Raw genomic sequence first — 20,827 nt, forward strand, 5'->3', positions numbered from 1 at the left:
AACTTGACATCTCTGTTGGTAGTGCTGTCACAATTGTTCTCCAGTTGGGATATTCAAAGGTTTGTTGCCGCTGGGTCCCTCGTTGTCTAACCGAACACCATAAAGAGCAAAGGAGAACCATCTGTGCGGAATTGCTTGCTCGTCATGTGGCTGAGGGTGACAATTTCTTGTCAAAGATTGTTACAGGCGATGAAACGTGGGTTCATCACTTCGAACCTGAAACAAAACGGCAATCAATGGAGTGGCGCCACACCCACTCCCCTACCAAGAAAAAGTTTAAAGCCATACCCTCAGCCGGTAAAGTCATGGTTACAGTCTTCTGGGACGCTGAAGGGGTTATTCTGTTCGATGTCCTTCCCCATGGTCAAACGATCAACTCTGAAGTGGATTGTGCTACTCTTCAGAAATTGAAGAAACGACTTCAGCGTGTTCGTAGGCACAAAAATCTGAACGAACTTCTCCTTCTTCATGACAACGCAAGACCTCACACAAGTCTTCGCACCCGAGAGGAGCTCACAAAACTTCAATGGACTGTTCTTCCTCATGCACCCTACAGCCCCGATCTCGCACCGTCGGATTTCCATATGTTTGGCCCAATGAAGGACGCAATCCGTGGGAGGCACTACGCGGATGATGAAGAAGTTATTGATGCAGTACGACGTTGGCTCCGACATCGACCAGTGGAATGGTACCGTGCAGGCATACAGGCCCTCATTTCAAGGTGGCATAAGGCCGTAGCATTGAATGGAGATTACGTTGAAAAATAGTGTTCTGTAACTAAAAGATTGAGGAATAACCTGGTGTATTTCAATGCTGAATAAAACAACCCCTGTTTCAGAAAAAAAAGTGTTGCATTACTTATTGAACTGCCCTCGTAATAGAGTAAGTCTGGCAATACGTTCCATCTGACAACCATACTACAATACAGAGAAGGAAAAGCCATAGCAACCAGCAGCCGTGGATTTGTCAAATCGTTGCAAAGAAGCTGTGAGGTACTCGAAAAAGACGTCTGCCGCTTGATTACGTTACAGTTTTCCCTATACTGTCCGATAAAATTCCGACAGCAAAAAGTCCGAAGAAGAAATCCTTACTTGACGCGTGACATTTCATCCCAGCCGAAACACAGGATTTCTATGAGCAAGTACCAATGAACTGTGGATTTGCAACTTTGTCTAGCAAAACGCATTGATTCGGGGAAGAAAATGTAACGCTGACTGTACATGGTGTAATCGCAACAGGAGTAGTGTTAAATTTTTCCATATCCTCTGCTCCTGCTTGTGCAGATTTGTACTGTACTAAACATTATGTACTTTGACCTGTATTTTCTCAAAATAACGTTTGTACTTCTGCAATAAGCAACAATGGAGAACAGAGTGTTTCAGCAGCACGACGTTGTGACTGCACAGATTCAACGTTCTTCGTCCAGGAAAATAAAAAAAGAACGTGCCATTTTTTTCAAAGATAACATAAGTAATTACTTAATAAAAGTTACAAAGCTATTAAAAATGGCGTTTAAACTTAAATACACTGCCTGTATCAAGAAAACCCAAATAGGTAACCACAAAATAGGTAAGCATAAAATATCCAGAAGAGAGAGTACTTCAGTTACCGGCATATCAGTGGCAAAATCCCATTTCTCAAAAAAATGGTTCAAATGGCTCTGAGCACTATGGGACTTAACATCTTTGGTCATCAGTCCCCTAGAACTTAGAACTACTTAAACCTAACTAACCTAAAGACATCACACACATCCATGCCCGAGGCAGGATTCGAACCTGCGACCGTAGCAGTCGCGCGGTTCCGGACAGAGCGCCTTGAACCGCGAGACCACCGAGGCCGGCCCCCATTTCTCATTCATTGCTCGCTGGAACACACGCGATTTGTTCATAATGTGTAGTCGAAAGTAGTTGTTGAATGTTTCGTACATGAGACTGTTAGTGGAGACAAGGAAAATTTACATATACATCTATAGCTAACTATGCCGCTGGATTTGCGATTGTCCACCTCCAGTATTAAAATGAAGATAATTCTGAATGCCATGTTAGCTCAAAAAGTGACTGTGGCTGACTTCTTAAACCACGTACGAATAGAAAAGCGAGCCACAAATGCGATTAGCGCACGGCCATAGCATCGAGTGCAGGTCGTCGTGACCTAACGTCAAAACATATCACTAATTTACTCGGGGCTGGAAAGAGGTATCGCTCTCCTTCAACACTTAAAAACTATTTCGAAACGTTAGCTGTATTTCGTATGCATTAACCTATGTCTGAAAACCCACCAAACGTAAGCTAACCAGCGACTACATTCTTCACTGGAAGCTTTTCAAAATATGCCAGATGGCTTAGTTATTTCGGAAGTATCTTAGTAACAACGGACATAAACGAAAATCATTTTTTTTACCGAACAGTTTTCTCAAAATCGAATGAGAAGGGCTGCATAGCGGAGAACACGCGCGAATTCCAAAACAGTGGTTTTCAATTTTTTACGTGATAAGTAAAATTTTTAGTGAGAAACTATCTGCAGAGGCGGACGTAACCTAGCTTCGTCTACATAGAACAATTCTTTTAGGCACATCGGATGACTTCAAATTAAAGAAAACAGCAGCTGCCCACTGGGATGCCCCTCGCCGCGTGTGTGTGAACTGGGCGTGACGTCACTCGCCTCTGCAGACGACTGCTTACGCCTCGCCGGAGCTTTGATCCGCAGGCGGCAGCGTTTCCAACCCTGCTGGCGACGTCACTAGTTCCACCTCACCTCCGCCTCTCCGCCTCTGCAACCCGACCTGGTGTGGAGCGAGGGAAAATGACTGGGAATCCCTCCTCACGAGCTTCGACATCTGGTAACTCCCTACGAGGTGCACAGAACCGTGTAGCAGAGTTGCTCTATCTACCTGGAGCACGGGGGCTTAAAAGTGGCAGGTCTTCCTCTCAGATTTACCCTATACATGCGGCTTTAACATTCTGGCAGGTAAAAGCCACGTGTCGGACCGGGACTCGAACCCGCGACCTTTGCCTTTCTCAGGCATGCGAGCTACTTACCCACTGAGCTGTCCAAGCACGATTCTCGACCCACCATCACGGCTTTACTTCCGGCAGTACGTCATAGCGCAGCCGTTAGAGCACTTACCCGCGGAAGTCAAAGGTTCCACGTTCGAATCCGACTCCGGCATATAGTTTTAATCTGCCGGATGTTTCAAATCAGTGCACACTTTCCTGCAGTCTTTCGTCAAAGTCACAGCACTTTCCCAGAATCCTTTCAAGTTTATTGTGTACGTGTGTGTATTGAACAGGGGACTCAGAAACGACGGAGAGGCTTCGTCCTCAGTGATTCACAGCAGACCACAGCATCCACCCACCGTGTTCACCGCCGACCCACACCGAACCCAGGGTTATTGTGCGGTTCGGCTGCCAATGGACAGCCCCCTCCACCCCCACCGGGAACGTCTCACACCAGACGAATGTAACCCCAAATGTTGACGTGGTACAGTAATTGTGGCGTACTTGGCCTTCGCGCTCGCGAAGCAGCGCGTTAGATCGCGCGGCGAGCCGGGGAGGTTTAGTCTCGGTTGCTACTGTTTTTTTGTGATCGTATTCGTAGCGCTATACCTGCGTTTGGACAGCAGGGGTTGGGGGGAGAGGAGGGGTGGAACAGCAACTTTCCTACAGGGTTTGCCGAAACATACCTCTAAGGTTCTGCTCCGATAATATGGATTTATCTCTGTTCTTTATGGACATAATCTAACGTAATGACTGTAAAATCTAATGTCAAATCCTTCTGGCCTGAGCAGCTTAATTTGCAGTATAACTCTTTACCACCAGACTTTACGCCAATCTGAGTGAAGAAGCTAACCCCTGCACAGTCTGCCGGCCGGTGTGGCCGTGCGGTTCTAGGCGCTACAGTCCGGAACCGCGCGACCGCTACGGTCGCAGGTTCGAATCCTGCCTCGGGCATGGATGTGTGTGATGTCCTTAGGTTGGTTAGGTTTAAGCAGTTCAAAGTTCTCGGGGACTGATGACCTCAGAAGTTAAATTCCATAGTGCTCAGAGCCATTTTGAACCCTGCACAGTCTTTCGAAAAATAAACTCCGAACATTCTGTTGAAATTCGAAAAACGCATAAATTGTAGTTAAATCTCACATACACTGTAAACGGAAGTCTGGATAAATACGTACAAAGTGAAGTAAGGCGGCACTGTGCATCTCAGTTTAGCGCTGCCATTCCTTGAATGTTAAGTAAACAGGGGACCCACACTCACGCTACAAAAGAGAACGTAGGAAATTGATAAAGAAAACTTAGTTCCAAGTAATACCGTTCTGCATGTACGGGAACGCGGCAGCTGTGAATTTCTTGAAATTTTTTGTGCTCAACAGCACACGTAAATCTTCAAATTCTTGTATCCATACAAAGGGCTGTGTCTCAGATCTGTAATAATTCGCACAGTCAGCTTCTGGTCAAAGACCGAACAAAATCCTGCCAAATTCTGGTCGTGAAGAATGCCAATGAACGGATCCAAATATTATATCCAGTCTCTCGTCAATTTGAATGGTGTTAGAACATGACAGCGGACAATGCACAAGTGTTAGATTCGGAATTTAAAAATGTATTCGAGCACGAGGTACTGTCGCTTCAGTATAGGACAGCCGCACAGTTTCACGACTGGCAGGCAGTGAAAAACACGGCTACGTAAACAGAAGAGCACATCCATAAGGGCCTCCACTTCTACTAAACGAAAGTTTCATTAGTATTATATTTACAAGACTATCCAAAATTGGAAGTCGTTTTTATAGTCGTAGAAAGTTTCATTTTGCGATCATAATGGAAAGAAGTACCATAGTCGTGAGATTTGTGGAAACTGATTCACATGTGCTGTCTACCCACCTGATCTGAAGAATTCATTTCAGAACCTTGAGTCATCTTCCTATCTGTACTCTTTGGAGTTTCGCTTCCCCACGAGGATTCAGCCTTAACAAATACTTTCGGAAAAAGACATCCTAAATCTTATATTTATCAAATATATCGTCTGTAATGGACTGCTCGTTCAGTGCTGCGGCTGATTAGATAGTACACAAAAGTTGTTTTGTGCACTCTTGCAGTAACTTTTATTTTTAATATCGTTATACGCCTCGACGGTCATCACCAAATGTGTTAAGATGTTTTTACACCGCTCAATTTCCTCCTGACGTACAACTTTGTTATCTGAGCGAATACATTTGCTGCATGTTGCCACAGAGAACCAGTTTTTCTTGTTACTGCAAGTCTGAATGTTGTACTCTTTACCTTTGCCTAAATAACAAAACTCGTTCTAACACTCTCAGCGTCAACCCCGTTTTATGTCTGTTAATGCCGACGTCATATCCTATTGAGAACTTGTGACGTGTAGCATTGGTGTGTCCAGGGGGGGGGGGGGGAGAGGGAAGGGGAGAGAGGGAGAGGGAGAGGGAGAGGGAGAGGGAAGGGGAGAGAGGGAGAGGGAGAGGGAGAGGGAGAGAGAGACGGAAAGAAGAGACCCTTCCCCTCCCCCCCCCCCCCCCCCCCGTCCTTCCCACTAGAATGTGAAATTTAGAGCTTGTAACAAAAGTGTATGGCACAAATTGCAGGAGCCATTCCTCAGATGTAGACGAAGAAGTTATGTTATATGAACATCGGTCTGTAAACGCTTTCTTTCCGTGTTACAACTCATTAATCGTGGGAAACACACAAGAACAGATAGCACCAGCATAGCACATGCAACTCTTTGTCACAGGACATGTTCAACATGCTCCCCGTTGGCAATCATAAACCCTCGTGGCGAATCTCGGAGACGCTGATGTATCCCTGGAGTATTGGGTATGGTTTCACAGCATTCCGTAACACGGGCGACGAGACTCTGAACATCTTGTACTGGAGTTCCATGTACAATAGCTTTCAAATACCCCCACAAATAAAAATCCAGTTGATTTAGGTCCGGAGAGCAGTGGAGCCCGGCCAACTGGTCCATCTCTACCTATCGATCCGTCACCGCATCTGTCACCCACAAGCCGACGGACATCAACACTAAAATAAGGATGGGCTCCATCACGAGTATCAGGCATAAATGCCCCGTGTTCCCTAAGACGACGATCAAGAGCTTCGAACGTTTTCGTCCTGGAGATCTCTCCCGGTACAAACGTTGTGAGTGAGCGCCATTGCCGTCAGCTAATCCATACTTCAAATGGGATCTGTCATCTATGCATTTGAGTACTCTGCCACTGCACGATGCAAGCCTGCCATTAACTTTACGTAATAACCCGTATGCTTGGAACGGTTGTACTGATCGCTGGAACACCTAATGTTGCCTGTAAACAAGCAACGACGTCGCATGGCAGCAAGGACAGATAAAAAAACACTGACTGCACTCAGCGCGTCCAGACCTCACCAGGAGTGCATGTTTCCCACGATTCTGACATTCTGTTCTTGTATGTTTCCCGTGATTAATGAGTTGGAGGAAATAAGTTGTAACATGGAAACAAAGCGTTTCCAGGCCCATGTTCATGTAACGTAATTTCTTCACCTACATGCGAGGAACGTTTCCTGCAATCTGTCCGTAGCTTTTTGTTACACCTTGTAGAGTTTTTACTCACAGGGAACTCTCGTACACCATCGATATAATAAGTTTTTTCTGTCACCTACAAAATATGGTTCTTGTGGCACGACACGTCTGGAACTTGACCATATACACTACTGGCCCTTAAAATCGCTACACCACGAAGATGACGCACTACAGACGCGAAATTTAACCGACAGGAAGAAGATGCTGTGATATGCAAATGATTAGCTTTTCAGAGCATTCACAAAAGGTTGGCACCGGTAGCAACACCTACAACGTGCTGACATGAGGAAAGTTTCCAACCGATTTCTCAAACACAAACAGCAGTTGACCGGCGTCGCCTGGTGAAACGTTGTTGTGATGCCTCGTGTAAGGAGGAGACATGCGTTACCATCACGTTTCCGACTTTGATAAAGGTCGGATTGCAGCCTACCGCGATTGCGGTTTATCGTATCGCGACATTGCTGTTCGCGTTGGTCGAGAACCAATGACTGTTAGCAGAATATGGAATCGGTGTGTTCAGGAGGGTAATACGGAACGCCGTGCTGGATCCCAGCGGCCTCGTATCACTAGCAGTCGAGATGACAGGCATGTTATCCGCATCGCTGTAACGGATCGTGCAGCCACGTCTCGATCCCTGAGTCAACAGATGGGGACGTTTGCAAGACAACAACCATCTGCACCAACAGTTCGACGACGTTTGCAGCAGCATGGACTGTCAGCTCGGAGACCGTGGCTGCGGTTACCCTTGACGCTGCATCACAGACAAGAGCGCCTGAGATGGTGTACTCAACGACGAACCTGGGTGCATGAATGGGGAAACGTCATTTTTTCGGATGGATCCAGGTTCTGTTTACAGCATCACGATGGTCGCATCCGTGTTTGGCGACATCGCGGTGAACGCACATTGGAAGCGTGTATTCGTCATCGCCATACTGGCGTATCAGTCGGCGTGATGGTACGCGGTGCCATTGGTTACACGTCTCGGTCACCTCTTGCTCGGATTGACGGCACTTTGAACAGTGGACGTTACATTTCAGATGTGTTACGACCCGTGGCTCTACTCTTCATTCGATCCCTGCGAAACCCTACATTTCAGCAGGATAATGCACGACCGCATGTTGCAGGTACTGTACTGGTCTTTCTGGATACAGAAAATGTTCGACTGCTGCGATGGCCAGCACATTATCCAGATCTCTCACCAACTGAAAACGTCTGGTCAATGGTGGCCGAGCAACTGGCTCGTCATAAAATGCCAGTGACTACTCTTGATGAACTGTGGTATCGTGTTGAAGCTGCATGGCCAGCTGTACCTGTACACGCCATCCAAGCTCTGTTTGAGTCAATGCCCAGGCGTATCAAGGCCGTTATTACGGCCAGAGGTGGTTTTTCTGGGTACTGTTTTCTCAGGATCTATGCAGCCAAACTGCGTGAAAATGTGATCACACATAATGATCTGCGGACGTACGTGGTGTAGTGAGAGGCATCGAGTATCCATTTTCTCGTGTGTGTTATCAGCGAACGGAACAGAGACGGGGGAAAGAAAGCCTCGACCACACAGTAGTGTGGGAAAGGGGGGGGGGGCGCACGGAGCACAGACACACTTTCAACTGCTGCCCAAGTTTTCCTGATTTGAAATGCGGCGACGAGAGCTCGCTGGGAGCGCCACAGTATATACCGCCAGGTGGAGGGTGGGAGGGAGCTGCGAGCAGAGCGCAGAGGCGCAGGCAGCTGCGGCCGGGCGGGGCGCGGCGGGCAGCGGGCGGCGTCGACGGCCGGATCGATGGGGCTGCCCGGGCGCCGGCAGGGCGTGGCAGCGGCCCGGACAGTCGATACGCGCGGCCGCCATGCGGCAGCACGCGCTCCCCACGCCGACTACTGTGCGTGGCCGAGCACGGCCGGGATAGGAACGGAACTTTCTCTGCTAACCTGCAGGTGTCTGCGTTTACAGCCGAATTAACTTTGTTACACTGGACAGACGCAGAGTGAAGCGACGGAAGGAAACTTGCACCGAAGCGGGATTCGAACCCGCGTCGCCTACTCACTAGGCAGATATGCTAACCAATACACCCCATGTCACAGTGGCTTTGCACGACTGCACTTACCTAGCACGCCTTCCTCCTCTATCCATTCCCATTCACGTCACTTGGTATTCCCGTACACTCAAACAGTGACAGCTGAGGCACGAATGGGAATTTGGATTGAGGAGGTGCTAAGGTAGTCCCGCTGGTGGGCAGGTTGGCGTAGTGGTTAGCGCATATGCCCTCAGGGCAGCAGACCCGCGTTCGATTCCCGGCAGCCAGACGGAGTGGCCGAGCGTTCCTAGGCGCTTCAGTCAGGAGCCGCGCGACCGCTACGGTCGCAGGTTCGAATCCTGCATCGGGCACGGATGTGTCTGATGTCCTTATGTTAGTTAGGTTTAAGTAGTTCTAAGTTCTAGGAGACTGATGACCTCAGATGTTAAGTCCCATAGTGCTCAGAGCCTTCTGAACCATTTTTTTGAATCCCGGCCTCGGTAAAAATTTTCATTCATCGCTTTAGTCTATGTATGAGACCTGAAAAGTCTCTGGAGCCACACAGTTTCATTTAATGTTCTTATTTACCTTTCCACCGTACGTCTGCAGCTGTGTTCGTCAGGTGTCGGTCGCATATTTCGCTGCTCGGTATTTGGACTCGGGCCAACTCGTGCATCGGTTGTCGCCTTGTTAGGGCACCGTCAGGTAATAAGTAAATGTCGCGCCCACAGATCAAACGGTGTGCGAGGTATACAGATATTACTAATACCTTCGTTAGTCATACTATGCTGGCCTTCCAAAACAACTGAATTCTCGCAACTACGTACTTGCTTTCTAAAAATTACATCCACACACCTAACGAATTATTTAACAAACATTTCGCACAGAGTGCTCTGTACAATATCAACTGCAAATACTGTGGCCGTTAGGTCCTCGCAATAAGAGAGGAGGAGAGGAAAGACAGTTTCAAGCTTTATACAGCATCTTTCAACAGAAAATCACCCATACGACATATATAGTGCCGTTCTGCGCATTGATGGGAAAATCATAAAGGTGACACTGTTGCAGATACTTGAAATTAATAGATTTCGTACAATATAGGTTACTTTTATATGCCCAAACACCGTTTGCTTTTTGCCCTCCGTTACCTACAGTTCCAGTTTCGTACAGTTGAAAGAATGAGATAATAATATAAAAATACAACTCATCACTCATTTTAAATTGTAACGATTTACTTTCCAACTTCAAAGGAAATGCAACGCATTCCTTTATACGAACTCTGTATCAGTTATATGCCTGTGGGTGTGACATTCCCTTCTTATCCAGTGATGGCGTAAGGTGTGAAAACCAGATTCCCAGTAAATATATATCAGCAGCACAACACAGACAAAGGTTTCTTACACGTTCTGTCAATCAGCGACACAGAATGCTCCAGCTTCATTTTATCCTCCTTACAAGTAAACTCTTGGATGATGCTCACTGTCTTCAGACGCATTCTGCTTCATTCTGTTCTGTTCCCACAAATAGGCTGGGATGACGGGAATGGGAAGCACGCTGGAACCTTACTATTCGCGGCTACATTACTGCACGTCGTTCACATTTCTTTCAAGCACGCTCTGGTTGCTCCGTGTGGAAATTAGGTTACGTCGCATGTGGTATTACTGAACACCAAAGCAAAAACATCGCTTCAGTGTGCCACAAGCGGCTTACGCAATCTGCCAACACAGACGATACATTTTCACTAAATTAGCTAAACCGCACGCCCAGCACAAATATCGGCCACGTTCGGTGGAAATGCGCAACGTACGCGTTACGCATGCGCATCGCTGGCACACTTGTTCCGAGCATGCAGCGTACTTGTTGGCCGTACTTGCAAACGTGTTGTCATTACTACGTCGTTTTGTGTCACTGTACTGCTCTTTTCACCAGCCGCTAAAAAAAATACACCGCTCCATTAATGAAAGAAACGTCAGCCCCCGGTAGCTGAGTGGAGCCGGCACGGTAGCCCCCGTAATAAAAAACTGAGTGGAAGGATCAACAAAACGAACTTGAACGGATGTCATGTGACGTCCGCAACGACCAAACACAACGATCAACAACGACCAAAAAAAAAAAAAAAAAAAAAAAAAAAGTGGTCAGCGCAACAGAATGTCAATCCTAAGGGCCCGGGTTCGATTCCCGGCTGGGTCGTAGATTTTCTGCGCTCCTCAGGGACTGGGTGCTGCGTTGTGTTGTCCTAATCGTCATCATTTCATCCCCATCGCCGACGTGGCGTCAAATCGAAACACTTGCACCCGGCGAACGGTCTACTCGACAGGAGGCCCTAGTCACACGACATTTACATTTTTAATGAAAGAAAAGTAGTTTCTTGGGCATCTATCTAGACCCGATATTGAAACATTAGGGATGCCATCACCTCAACGCTGTACATTGTAAGTGGCAAGATGCAGTAGCCCTGGCTTCCACGAAACTTCCATACGTACATCTGCGTTCTTTGCAATAAAGGCAGCAACAAAATACGGAATATCGCAGTCGTAAACAAATAAATGTTTGTAGCAATATGTGAAAATGCGTTGCTAAAACCGAATTGTCGCATCAAATGTAATCAAATTTATAAATGTCTGATAGATATTTCACATGACGTACGGGTTGCCAAGCCAAGGCTGTGTACTAAGAAATCACTTGGTGTGGATCAAGTCTCATGCTGCAAGCAGTCATTACCAAAGGCGTAAAACAAAGCGACGGATGGAGCTAGAGCACGGCTGATATTCGAAACATCCCCACAGAACGATCTACGGACTCCTCATCTTTTAACCGGCCGGTGTGGCCGAGCGGTTCTAGGCGCTTCAGTCTGGAACCGCGCGACTGCTACGGTCGCAGGTTCGAATCCTGCCTAGGGCATGGATGTGTGTGATGTCCTTAGGTTAGTTAGGTTTAAGTAGTTCTAAGTTCTAGGGGACTGATGACCTAAGATGTTAAGTCCCATAGTGCTCAGAGCCATTTGAAGCTCATCTTTTAAATAGCAGTTCTCAATCATATTATTATGACGTGCAAAAAGTTTAAGAATGAACAGAATGAATTATACAAGTCTTATGGCAGAAGAAGTCACATTGTCTGCTTCAACTTGTTTGCTATATGGCTATTTATTTCCCTAAGGACAACTACAGTTGTGCCGATACTGTTCCATTACATCAAATTGTGTAATACGAATTGGTCTTGGGCGTTGTGCTAAAAAATGGCTCTGAAGACTATGGGACTTAACTGCTGTGGTCATCAGTCCCGACTGTAGCGCCTAGAACCGCTCGGCCACTTCGGCCGGCCGGCGTTGTGCCTGTGGCAATGTTTTTAACAGATCATTGAAACCTCAACCTCATATTCTACTGATACTAGCGTGTGCTCTTGTCGCTCATATTTCATATTTGCTGTTTCAAGAAGCTGGTTGCATGTATGTGAGCTGGTGTCTGACAAGAACAAAATGGTTTAAAAATCCCCGCCGACGGGACTGTCTCCGCGTCACCAACACGCCACCTCCACCGTGCTGCTCGTCCATCTCTCGTGGCCACGTATTCTCAGACTTAAGTTCACCCCTCCCTGCCTGTAGCAGGTAGGGCACTGCAAGAAAAGACAGGCTCACCAACAATGCGACGGCGGTGTTCGGGCAGGGAAGCCCTGACGAGAGCGTGTGAACTCTGTGTGTATGTGAACGGGGGGAGTGGTGACGGGGGGGGGGGGGGGGAGGGGTGACGAAGCAGAAAGAAAAAGCGACGCGCAGCGGCCGTACTCATCTCTGTGTGTGCTTTCCCGATATCGGTGTGGTGGCGAGCAGCAAGACGCTCTGCCACGCTTTGTTCGTTTGCCGGACAATGAAAAATTATTACCCCTCTTGTCAGTTTTACAGCGTCTCAGATAATTCGTCATCTCGAACTGCATCTGTCAGTCGACGTTAGTGTCATCACAAAAACTTAGGCACAAAAGACGTCACAAAAAGAAGCCATCGTGGCTTTGGTGCGGCGTCATTTTCTGGAGGTGCGATATAGCTTCTACGTTTACATGGAAATACTAAACGGGTACGATTTCTGCACTTTACCGATGCATAGGCGCAAACTCTCACTGGCCGTTTTCGATTTAAGGGTCTCAAAATGTTATCACGAAACCTAGAAGCAAACACTCTACAGGGTTCTCCTAGATCCGCGCGCCACAACTACAAACCAGCTGTTGGACTTTAGTTTTAGTAACGCTGCTGAATTGCTTGATATCTGTCGTCAGTTTACATCCGACCTATCAACAGCAGAAGAAAATGACTAAATATCTCAGACCGACACATGACAGGATTTCGTGCCTTATACGACTAATTCTCTTGGGAAGTTGAAAATTGGTCCCAAAAGTACTCAAGTACAGTCAATGAATAGCACAATCGGAGCACGGCCCGACATCTTTCTTGTTAGTGTGTAGCTGTCAGCGCTCAATGGCGAGCGTGGGGAGGTGCTGTGACCTGGTATGGCATGTAACAGTCTGGGAGCCACACCCGTCGACAGTAATGGCTGCCCTGCTGCTGAACTAGCTGAACATCGGCGACACGCGACGCGGTGGGCCCGCTGTCAGAGGGGCAGCGTTTGGCGGGCGTGGCCCACGCCAGGACTCCACGCGAGGCTGTGCCTACAGAGATGGATAGATGGAGGCTCTCTTCAACAGCACGCGGCGTATTTTCACCAACTCGGCAGTCGGCAGCCCTTTTTCCGAAGCTGTACTTTCAGTTATTTTTAAAGATTTAAGCAGGCCCTCTGTAGGTACAATGAAAAATTAACAGGCACTCGGGGAAACGGGGTGGGGTTGGGGCTGGGAAACCAACGTTTGAGTTCTTATCGAAACTTCTACCGGACTAATCAAGATTTCTCATTTATTGGACAAACAAAGAACCAAGAACCGTGATCGACAGAAGTGACTGAAATATGCTCCACGCGAGCGTAACGAGACTTGATATCCAAGTCGGAACGTTGATCAGAATTTTTGTGAACTGCATTTAGCTCCAGCCCTACCATATTCAAATAAATAAATGTCGTCCAGTAGAGGAAAGGTCAACGGTCTTGTCGCAGTGGTAACACCGGTTTCCGTCAGATCACTGAAGTTAAGCGCTGTCGAGCTCGGCTGGCACTCGGATGGGTGATTGTCCGGTCTCCCGGGCGCCGTTGGCAAGCGGGTTGCACTCAGCCCTTGAGAGGCAAATTGAGGACCTACTTGATTGAGAAGTAGCGGCTGCGGTCACGAAAACTGACAACGTCCGGCAGGGCGATGTGCTGACCACACGTCCCTCCATATCCGCATGCAGTGACGCCTGTCGGCAGAGGACGACAGGGCGGTCGGTCGGTCCCGTTTGGCCTTCCGAGGCCTGTTCGGAAGGAATTTTAACACACGGCTTCGTAAATAACGACAGATGTTTCCCTGGTGGCGCAGTCCTCATTAGACACAGTACTTAATACCATTCTCACATTTCACAGCTCACTTCCACGGGTGTAGCTAAAAGTGGGTTCCGCTGAGTCCATACAACAACGAGATAGTTACACGAATGTTGATGCAGAGGCCAAGATATTCCAAAGACCAAGTAGCTCTCTACGTATCTATGGCGGCCTCCGTTCCGTGTCGAGGTTCAGTTCCGAGAACGCTACAACCGAAACAGACAATAGAAGAAGATTTTGCTGACCGGACTCTGTCGGTCACTCGTCAGCTCGGGAGGGGGGAAGTGGCCGTTCTGGAAGGGCCTGGGGCCGCCCCACCGGAGCCAGAGCTGCTGCAATCAATTAGTGGCAGGCGGCGAGGCCGGAGCGCGGCAGGGCCGCTATTGACCAGCGGGACTCGCCGAGGCAGGCTGGACCGGGGCGGCGCGCCGTCGCCATGGCAACCACTCCGTCCACTTTCGCCCGGCCGGCATCTTGGGCGGCGGCATCGATCGCGCCGCGAAGCGCCGCCCTGGGGTCACCTCTGATTCACCGGCAGCGCCGTCGACGCCGGCAAAAGCAGCCCTCGATTGCACCCCACTTCCCTCCCCAGCTGCCCTACTACCCGCCGCACACTACTTGTTACTTCCGAGTACCGGCGAGACCTAATACGACAGCCGAGCCCAAATGGGCTGCCAGCAGTAGATCACAGCAGCGCGCGATTGCTCTCTAGGTAAACAGTAGACATTCGACGACAATCACCGAAACGCACTCGCCAGACACTTAGCTGCTTAGGCAGAGCGCAGAACATCTGAATCGGGACAGCGGGGCGTGCAGGTCAATCTGCGGATCCCGAAAATTGCTCCAATCTTCACTCGTGTCTCTTCTGGCACAGGATGAATATACACATTGTGAAATTGCCTAATTTAAAACAAAGGCACTCAGTGAAGCTTTTATTAAGTAATAATCTGAATAACACAGTGCTATTGACTAATTTGGTCCCACTGACGGTGATACGGCATTGCTTTCTCCCCTACTTCGACAAGTCAGCCTTCCCGAAAACATTCCTCGCATATTATTTAAAAGCACAATGAAACATTTTCCACATTTCTCTTTCAATTACCATACGTATGCAGCACAGAGAAAGTAACGCTACAATTATAATCCAAATTCATGCCTGAAGCGGCTCTCTAACTCTTGACTACCTCTCCTCTCGCTCAACACACACACACACACACACACACACACACACACACACACACACACGGGCGTACGCACGCACACAATTTCCAACATTTCCAGTCACGTTAAACACCACAGAAAACCATGTAGTCTTAGGTATGAAATCCAGAACACTTCAATTCATTATTTTTTATGCCAAGACTCAACTCCTTACTTAGTTCACTGCAATAAGGTTGAGCTACATCGAAACCCTGTTGAGGGAGGACTAAAAAGTACACCCGAGAACAGTGGCGATAAAACAGATGACCCGGACTGCCTCCGAACCCACCACTGCCATATGGAGGTTACCGCTCTACGAAGGGAAGGAAAGATCGCTTCAGCAGAATCTTAAGAGTCATTTTTTTTTGTTTTCCATCTGAACGTTGTCCAGTTTCTCCACTCTACAGGTGCAACACGCTACTGCTAGCACAATGTCGTCAAAAGTGACCACAGATTTATCTCCTGCACTGTACTAGCTAATTACAGAAAGTCGGTCAGGAATGGAACAAGGCTGCATTCGAGCTCTACTCAGTCAATGAGAGTATATGTAAATATGTGTACTCACCGAGACTGCATCCCATGAGGAGCAGTGTGGCGAAGCGCCACAGCACCGGTAGATTCATGCTGCGGCTCTTACACGATCCTCATAAACTGCCTCAGCCGTTGTCAGAAGCGTCGCACTCCACAAACGAGAAAACCGAAGCACCGCGCAGAGGAGCTGCAAGAATGGAGCAAGGCGTTATACTGTGAGCAGACAGTGCCGGCTGCCCTGGCTGCAGCTGCTCTGCCCGCAACCCACCTCTCCGTGCGGCGGCCGACGGGCGAATGAGGCTAGAGCTGCCCGCGGCCGCGCGCGGCGCCACTCGCGACCCCAGCTCCGTGACGTCATGCCCGCACGCCTCCGCCATGTTGCGTGCCGAGAAGCACACTTGCTCTCATTCTTGCGTCCCGCACAAAATATTCACGCTCGATTTTACGGAGCGAATTTTCATAACAAATGGATACAACGTAGCGCACGGCAATTCTTTTTATTTTCTCACCCGTTCTACGGCGAAAGATTAAAGCAAGAAACGTTCGAGAAACCGGGATCCGTATGATATTGACGAGAGTAGTTTTATTAGCGTAACCAGGTGTACACTCCTCCTCTATGTTATCTTCAGTTTCCCTTTATTTACACACGCTGTACTCTTTCTGCAAATCCTATTGTCGCATTACGGAAAATGTTTTGGATTCAAAGTTGGCAGCACTAACGTCATTTGTTCCTGCCAGAACACACAGCCAGCTTTAGCACTAGTGCCACTTATTAAGCTTATTCACGACCGACTCGATACTAACCTCCTACTGCTTCGTTCGTATGATCACGTTACTTTTCTTATATTTACAGGAAGTTATTTTGTATATTGCGCGATATTGCGCCATACTGAGTTGATACTACATGCGCCGGTCAGTGTGGGTCTTTGTTAAATTACCTTGCATTTGCTACTTGTTTGATTATGGGCACTATCTCCTCGTCACATCCCTGTGGGTTGTGCATTATCAATTAGTGAACAACTACTCGACCAGATCAATGCAAAAACTGAAATGGCATGTCGGAAACGTAAATTTCAAGATCTTTTTCAAAATGACTAGGCTGGCATAAAGCAAATTAAAGACGACCTCTGCGATGCTAAATGTGTCACCTGCAACGTAATTTTGTTAATTCAGAACAAAGAGAGCCACGATATTGTGTAGCATTTAATATACCGCTGCAATACCTACAAGTAAAACGAAGTTCTATTCTCAAAACTAGGTTAGAAGTGTTCTTCCGACCAAAACAATTATGTTTTGACGAGCTGAAACTGCATCACATAGAACTCGTGTGGTCATATACTAATGTTTTTCATAATCAGTCGTTTCAAAATATTAGCACTCTTCTCGAAAAGATATGTGACCAGAAAATTTCTGTGGCAAGGACTAAATCAGAAGCTACCGTTACGAATGTTGTATAAAACTAGTTTGAGCAACAATTAAAAGATGAGTTTTAGTCCGCAAATATCGTCGTAGCAGCGCGTGATGCATCAATCAGGAAAGAAAAGAGGACACTTCCTGTTTTGATTAGAATCTGCAAATTTTCCCGCATGCCTGACAACACAAATATTCATGTAGGGATAAGGCTTCTGTAGGAGTCCACTCTTCCAGATAAGACTGTTGAAACTGTTGCAGAACAAGTTCAGTCTGTTTTAAGGTGTTATATGGTGGAAGACTGATTTTGCTGCAGATATTGCACCTGTCAATTTGGCTCTCTTACAAATACAGATCTGGGCAACAGAGTACACTCTATAATGGAAAAGACATTTAAGAAGAAGGTGCTAACAGCAGGATGTGCTGCACATACTAGTCATAACGAACTGAAGTCTCCAATGGTAAAGACAATACCTGTTAACACTAAGAACATCTGTTACAAGGTATATCATCATTTTGACATTCGCACAGAACGCGTCAGTAAGCTGAAGTAATTCTTTGACTTTATTGGAATCGAGTACTAGCAAGTCCAAATGGCTCTGAGCACTATGGAACTTCTAAGGTCATCAGTCCCCTAGAACGTAGAACTACTTAAACCTAACTTAACCTCAGGACATCACACACATCCATGGCCGAGGCATGATTCGAACCTGCGACCGTAGCGGTCGCGCGGTTCCAGACTGTAGCGCCTAGAATCGCTCGGCCACCAGCAAGTTCTCTGACAAGGGAAGACTGTGGTGAATCGCCTAACGGTGAAACGTATCCTAAAATTCCTTGAACCGTTGAAATGACGTGGACTCCCCAATAACATTAAAGAAGTTCTTTGAACAGGAAGACAGTGAACTATGGTACTGTTTATTCACGTAAAATTAAAATTTTTTTGGAATTTTTTTAAAAGAATTCAGAGAAAATGTATTACTGCAATGAGAGTTTGGCAGAATATAACAATTTAGTTCTGAAATTAGATGACGGGCAACTGAATACATTTATTCCGGTAACAGTCATGACAGTGCAAAAACATTAGTAGGGAATACCGTTCTAAACAAAATTCCTATAAAAAATGTATTGAATAGTGGAGAAATTGGTCCAAACGATTTCTCAAAGATATGTCGGAACTAAGGAAGTGGTCATTAAATTATGTTACAGCACGAAGAATTTAAATTATGCTTTGAAATCTACAAAACTACATCTGAATACCACGGTGATGAAAGCATTATTTTTCATATGTTCTACTCGATAAAGCAAATAACAGAAGAAGTACTGGAGAATCAATAATGTGCGTCTTTAGAAAAGGTGGGAAATTATCCTACAATGCTGTATGAAGTCTGGATGTAATTTAAACGAAGAATTCGAGAGGCTTGTGGAGTTCATATTTGCTATCCCCAGAAGGAATGCAGACAGTGAAAAAAAGTTTAGTGTCGTGTGGAAAAAGTAGGCTTTCAATAGAGACAGTGGGAAGTGTGATGAAAATGAAAACTAACACTGCCTATAATTGTCAGCAACTTTGGGATGTCAACGAAAAAAGAAACAGCTCCTCTCGAAAAACTGGGAATCTCAGGGGGACCAAGCTGAAGCACACAACCTTCGTAAGTGTTGATATGTTATATATTAGAGAACGGCAATGTTAAATTACTGTATTTATTTTTTTTTAGATATTTGAACATTTGGGTTGATATGTACTCCTTTCCTGTTGAAAATAGGTAGGATGGAACTTAAATAGTGGCAACACTGTTGTGGAGACACTATACAATGGAATCTACTACTGTCGCTGACAGCACACCTTGCTGACACACCTACCTTACCTCCGAGCAATTGGAGTCGCCCCTCCCACGTCACCGGCGTGCGCACCATCGAGGGAAACACAGTCACTTGTGAGCGAGCGGTCTGACGTAACGGTGTCACTAGTGAACAACGGAGACCACGGCAGGCCGTCAGTGCACGGTATTACTGTTCGTTTCTGGAGCATCACCTTCGACCAGGTTTGCGAAAGGAACGACAACACTTTCTGCTCAATCCACCCATCATTTTGCATGACTGCGCGGGCGCATACAGCGCAAGCTGTGGCTGCTCTGTTCGGTCGATGGGACTGGGAAGTACTGTACCATCCACCATACTCTCGTTGGTACTTTGATTTGATTCCGAAGATGAAGGAACCACTTCGTGGCATCCGCTTCAGAACTGTTCCAGAGATTCGACAAGCAGTAGACCGCTCCATTCGCACCATCAACAGAACAGGCTCTGCTAACGGTACACTACGCCTTCCACATCGCTGGCAACGGGTTCTACAAAACGCTGGTGACTATTTTGAAGGACAGTAACAGGTGCCGACTGCTACGGTCGCAGGTTCGAATCCTGCCTCGGGCATGGATGTGTGTGATGTCCTTAGGTTAGTTAGGTTTAACTAGTTCTAAGTTCTAGGGGACTAATGACCTCAGCAGTTGAGTCCCATAGTGCTCAGAGCCATTTTTGAAGTAACAGGTGCAAACATGTAACTCTTTTGTATCGGTTGTGAGTAAATATTTGCCACTATTTCAGTTCCAGCCCTCGTGTATGTTCATGCTGAATAACCCAGTGATCAGAAAACTGTCTGAATCGCTACGTTATGTCTGTAAAGAAATGAGATGGGAACGTTAGATATAACAATTTTAAATCCCTCTGTTTTCCACCTTTCTTGAAACTGATTCACAGTGGGTATCAGTGATTCACAGCTGGAGTAAAGAGAGATTAGAGTTTAACGTACCATCATCTGAGCGGTCTTTAGAGACGGAACACGAGTTCGGATCACGAATGGATGGGGAAGGAATCGGCTGTGCTCTTTCAAATGAACCGTTCCGTCATCTGCGTGGATCAATTAAGGGAAATCGCAGAACACCTACATCCGGATGTCGGGACGCGGGTTTGAACCGTCGTTCTCTCGAATGCGAGTCCGGCGTGCTGCCCACCGCGCCACGTCGGTCGGGTGAATTGCAGTCGGATCTGCTCAGTTCACACAAATATCTGGATGTGAAACTTGGCAGTCGCATGAAACGGGATGATTTGCCGGGCTCAGTCGTAGGTGGAGCAGGCGCTAGACCCCGGCTTACTGGTAGAATACTGGGGGACTGCAGCCAGTCTACAAAGGACACCCCACCCAAAACACCTGCGCAATGCATCCCAGAATACTGTCCGTGTTTGTCGGATGCGCATCGAACAGGACTAAGAGGGGATATTGAATGCACACAGAGAAAGGCAGCACGAATGATCACGTGTTTGTTTGACCCACGGGAGAGAGTCGTGATGGTGCTGAAAGAGCTGAACTGGCCGACACCTGAACACAGACGATCTCGTGAAAACATTCTTAAAAAGTTTCTAGAATCAACTGGAAGTGATTAATCCGGGAGTATCTACTGCCACAGCTATCGCCACTGCCATGCGCTGCATAGTGGCTCGGAGAGTATAGAGACAGATGTAGATGTGTAGCGTATTAGTTGGGCTTTGGAGGACTGTAGACGCAGTCTCGCCCGTGTATTGCAGATGCAATGTATAGTGTATGTTATGACAGCAAAATATTTCCAAACGAACGTTGACGGAAACACATTCAAGTCCGGAGAAGGT

General features: G+C 47.1%; 1 protein-coding gene across 1 annotated transcript in view; it reads right to left on the reverse strand.

Annotated features, from left to right (window-relative positions):
• LOC126195428 (Down syndrome cell adhesion molecule-like protein Dscam2) overlaps nt 1–16,047 on the reverse strand; it is an 879,015-nt gene extending 862,968 nt beyond the window's left edge. Inside the window, exons 1-2 of the mRNA XM_049934039.1 lie at nt 16,032–16,047; nt 15,798–15,950 (exon numbers count right to left, since the gene is read on the reverse strand). Of these exons, the coding sequence (XP_049789996.1) occupies nt 15,798–15,855 (58 nt within the window). The 5' untranslated portion in view covers nt 15,856–15,950; nt 16,032–16,047. The remainder of the gene's footprint in view (nt 1–15,797; nt 15,951–16,031) is intronic.
• Between the last annotated feature and the right edge of the window lie 4,780 nt (nt 16,048–20,827).

Source organism: Schistocerca nitens, chromosome 7 (assembly GCF_023898315.1).
Source record: "Schistocerca nitens isolate TAMUIC-IGC-003100 chromosome 7, iqSchNite1.1, whole genome shotgun sequence".
NCBI lineage: Eukaryota > Metazoa > Arthropoda > Insecta > Orthoptera > Acrididae > Schistocerca > Schistocerca nitens.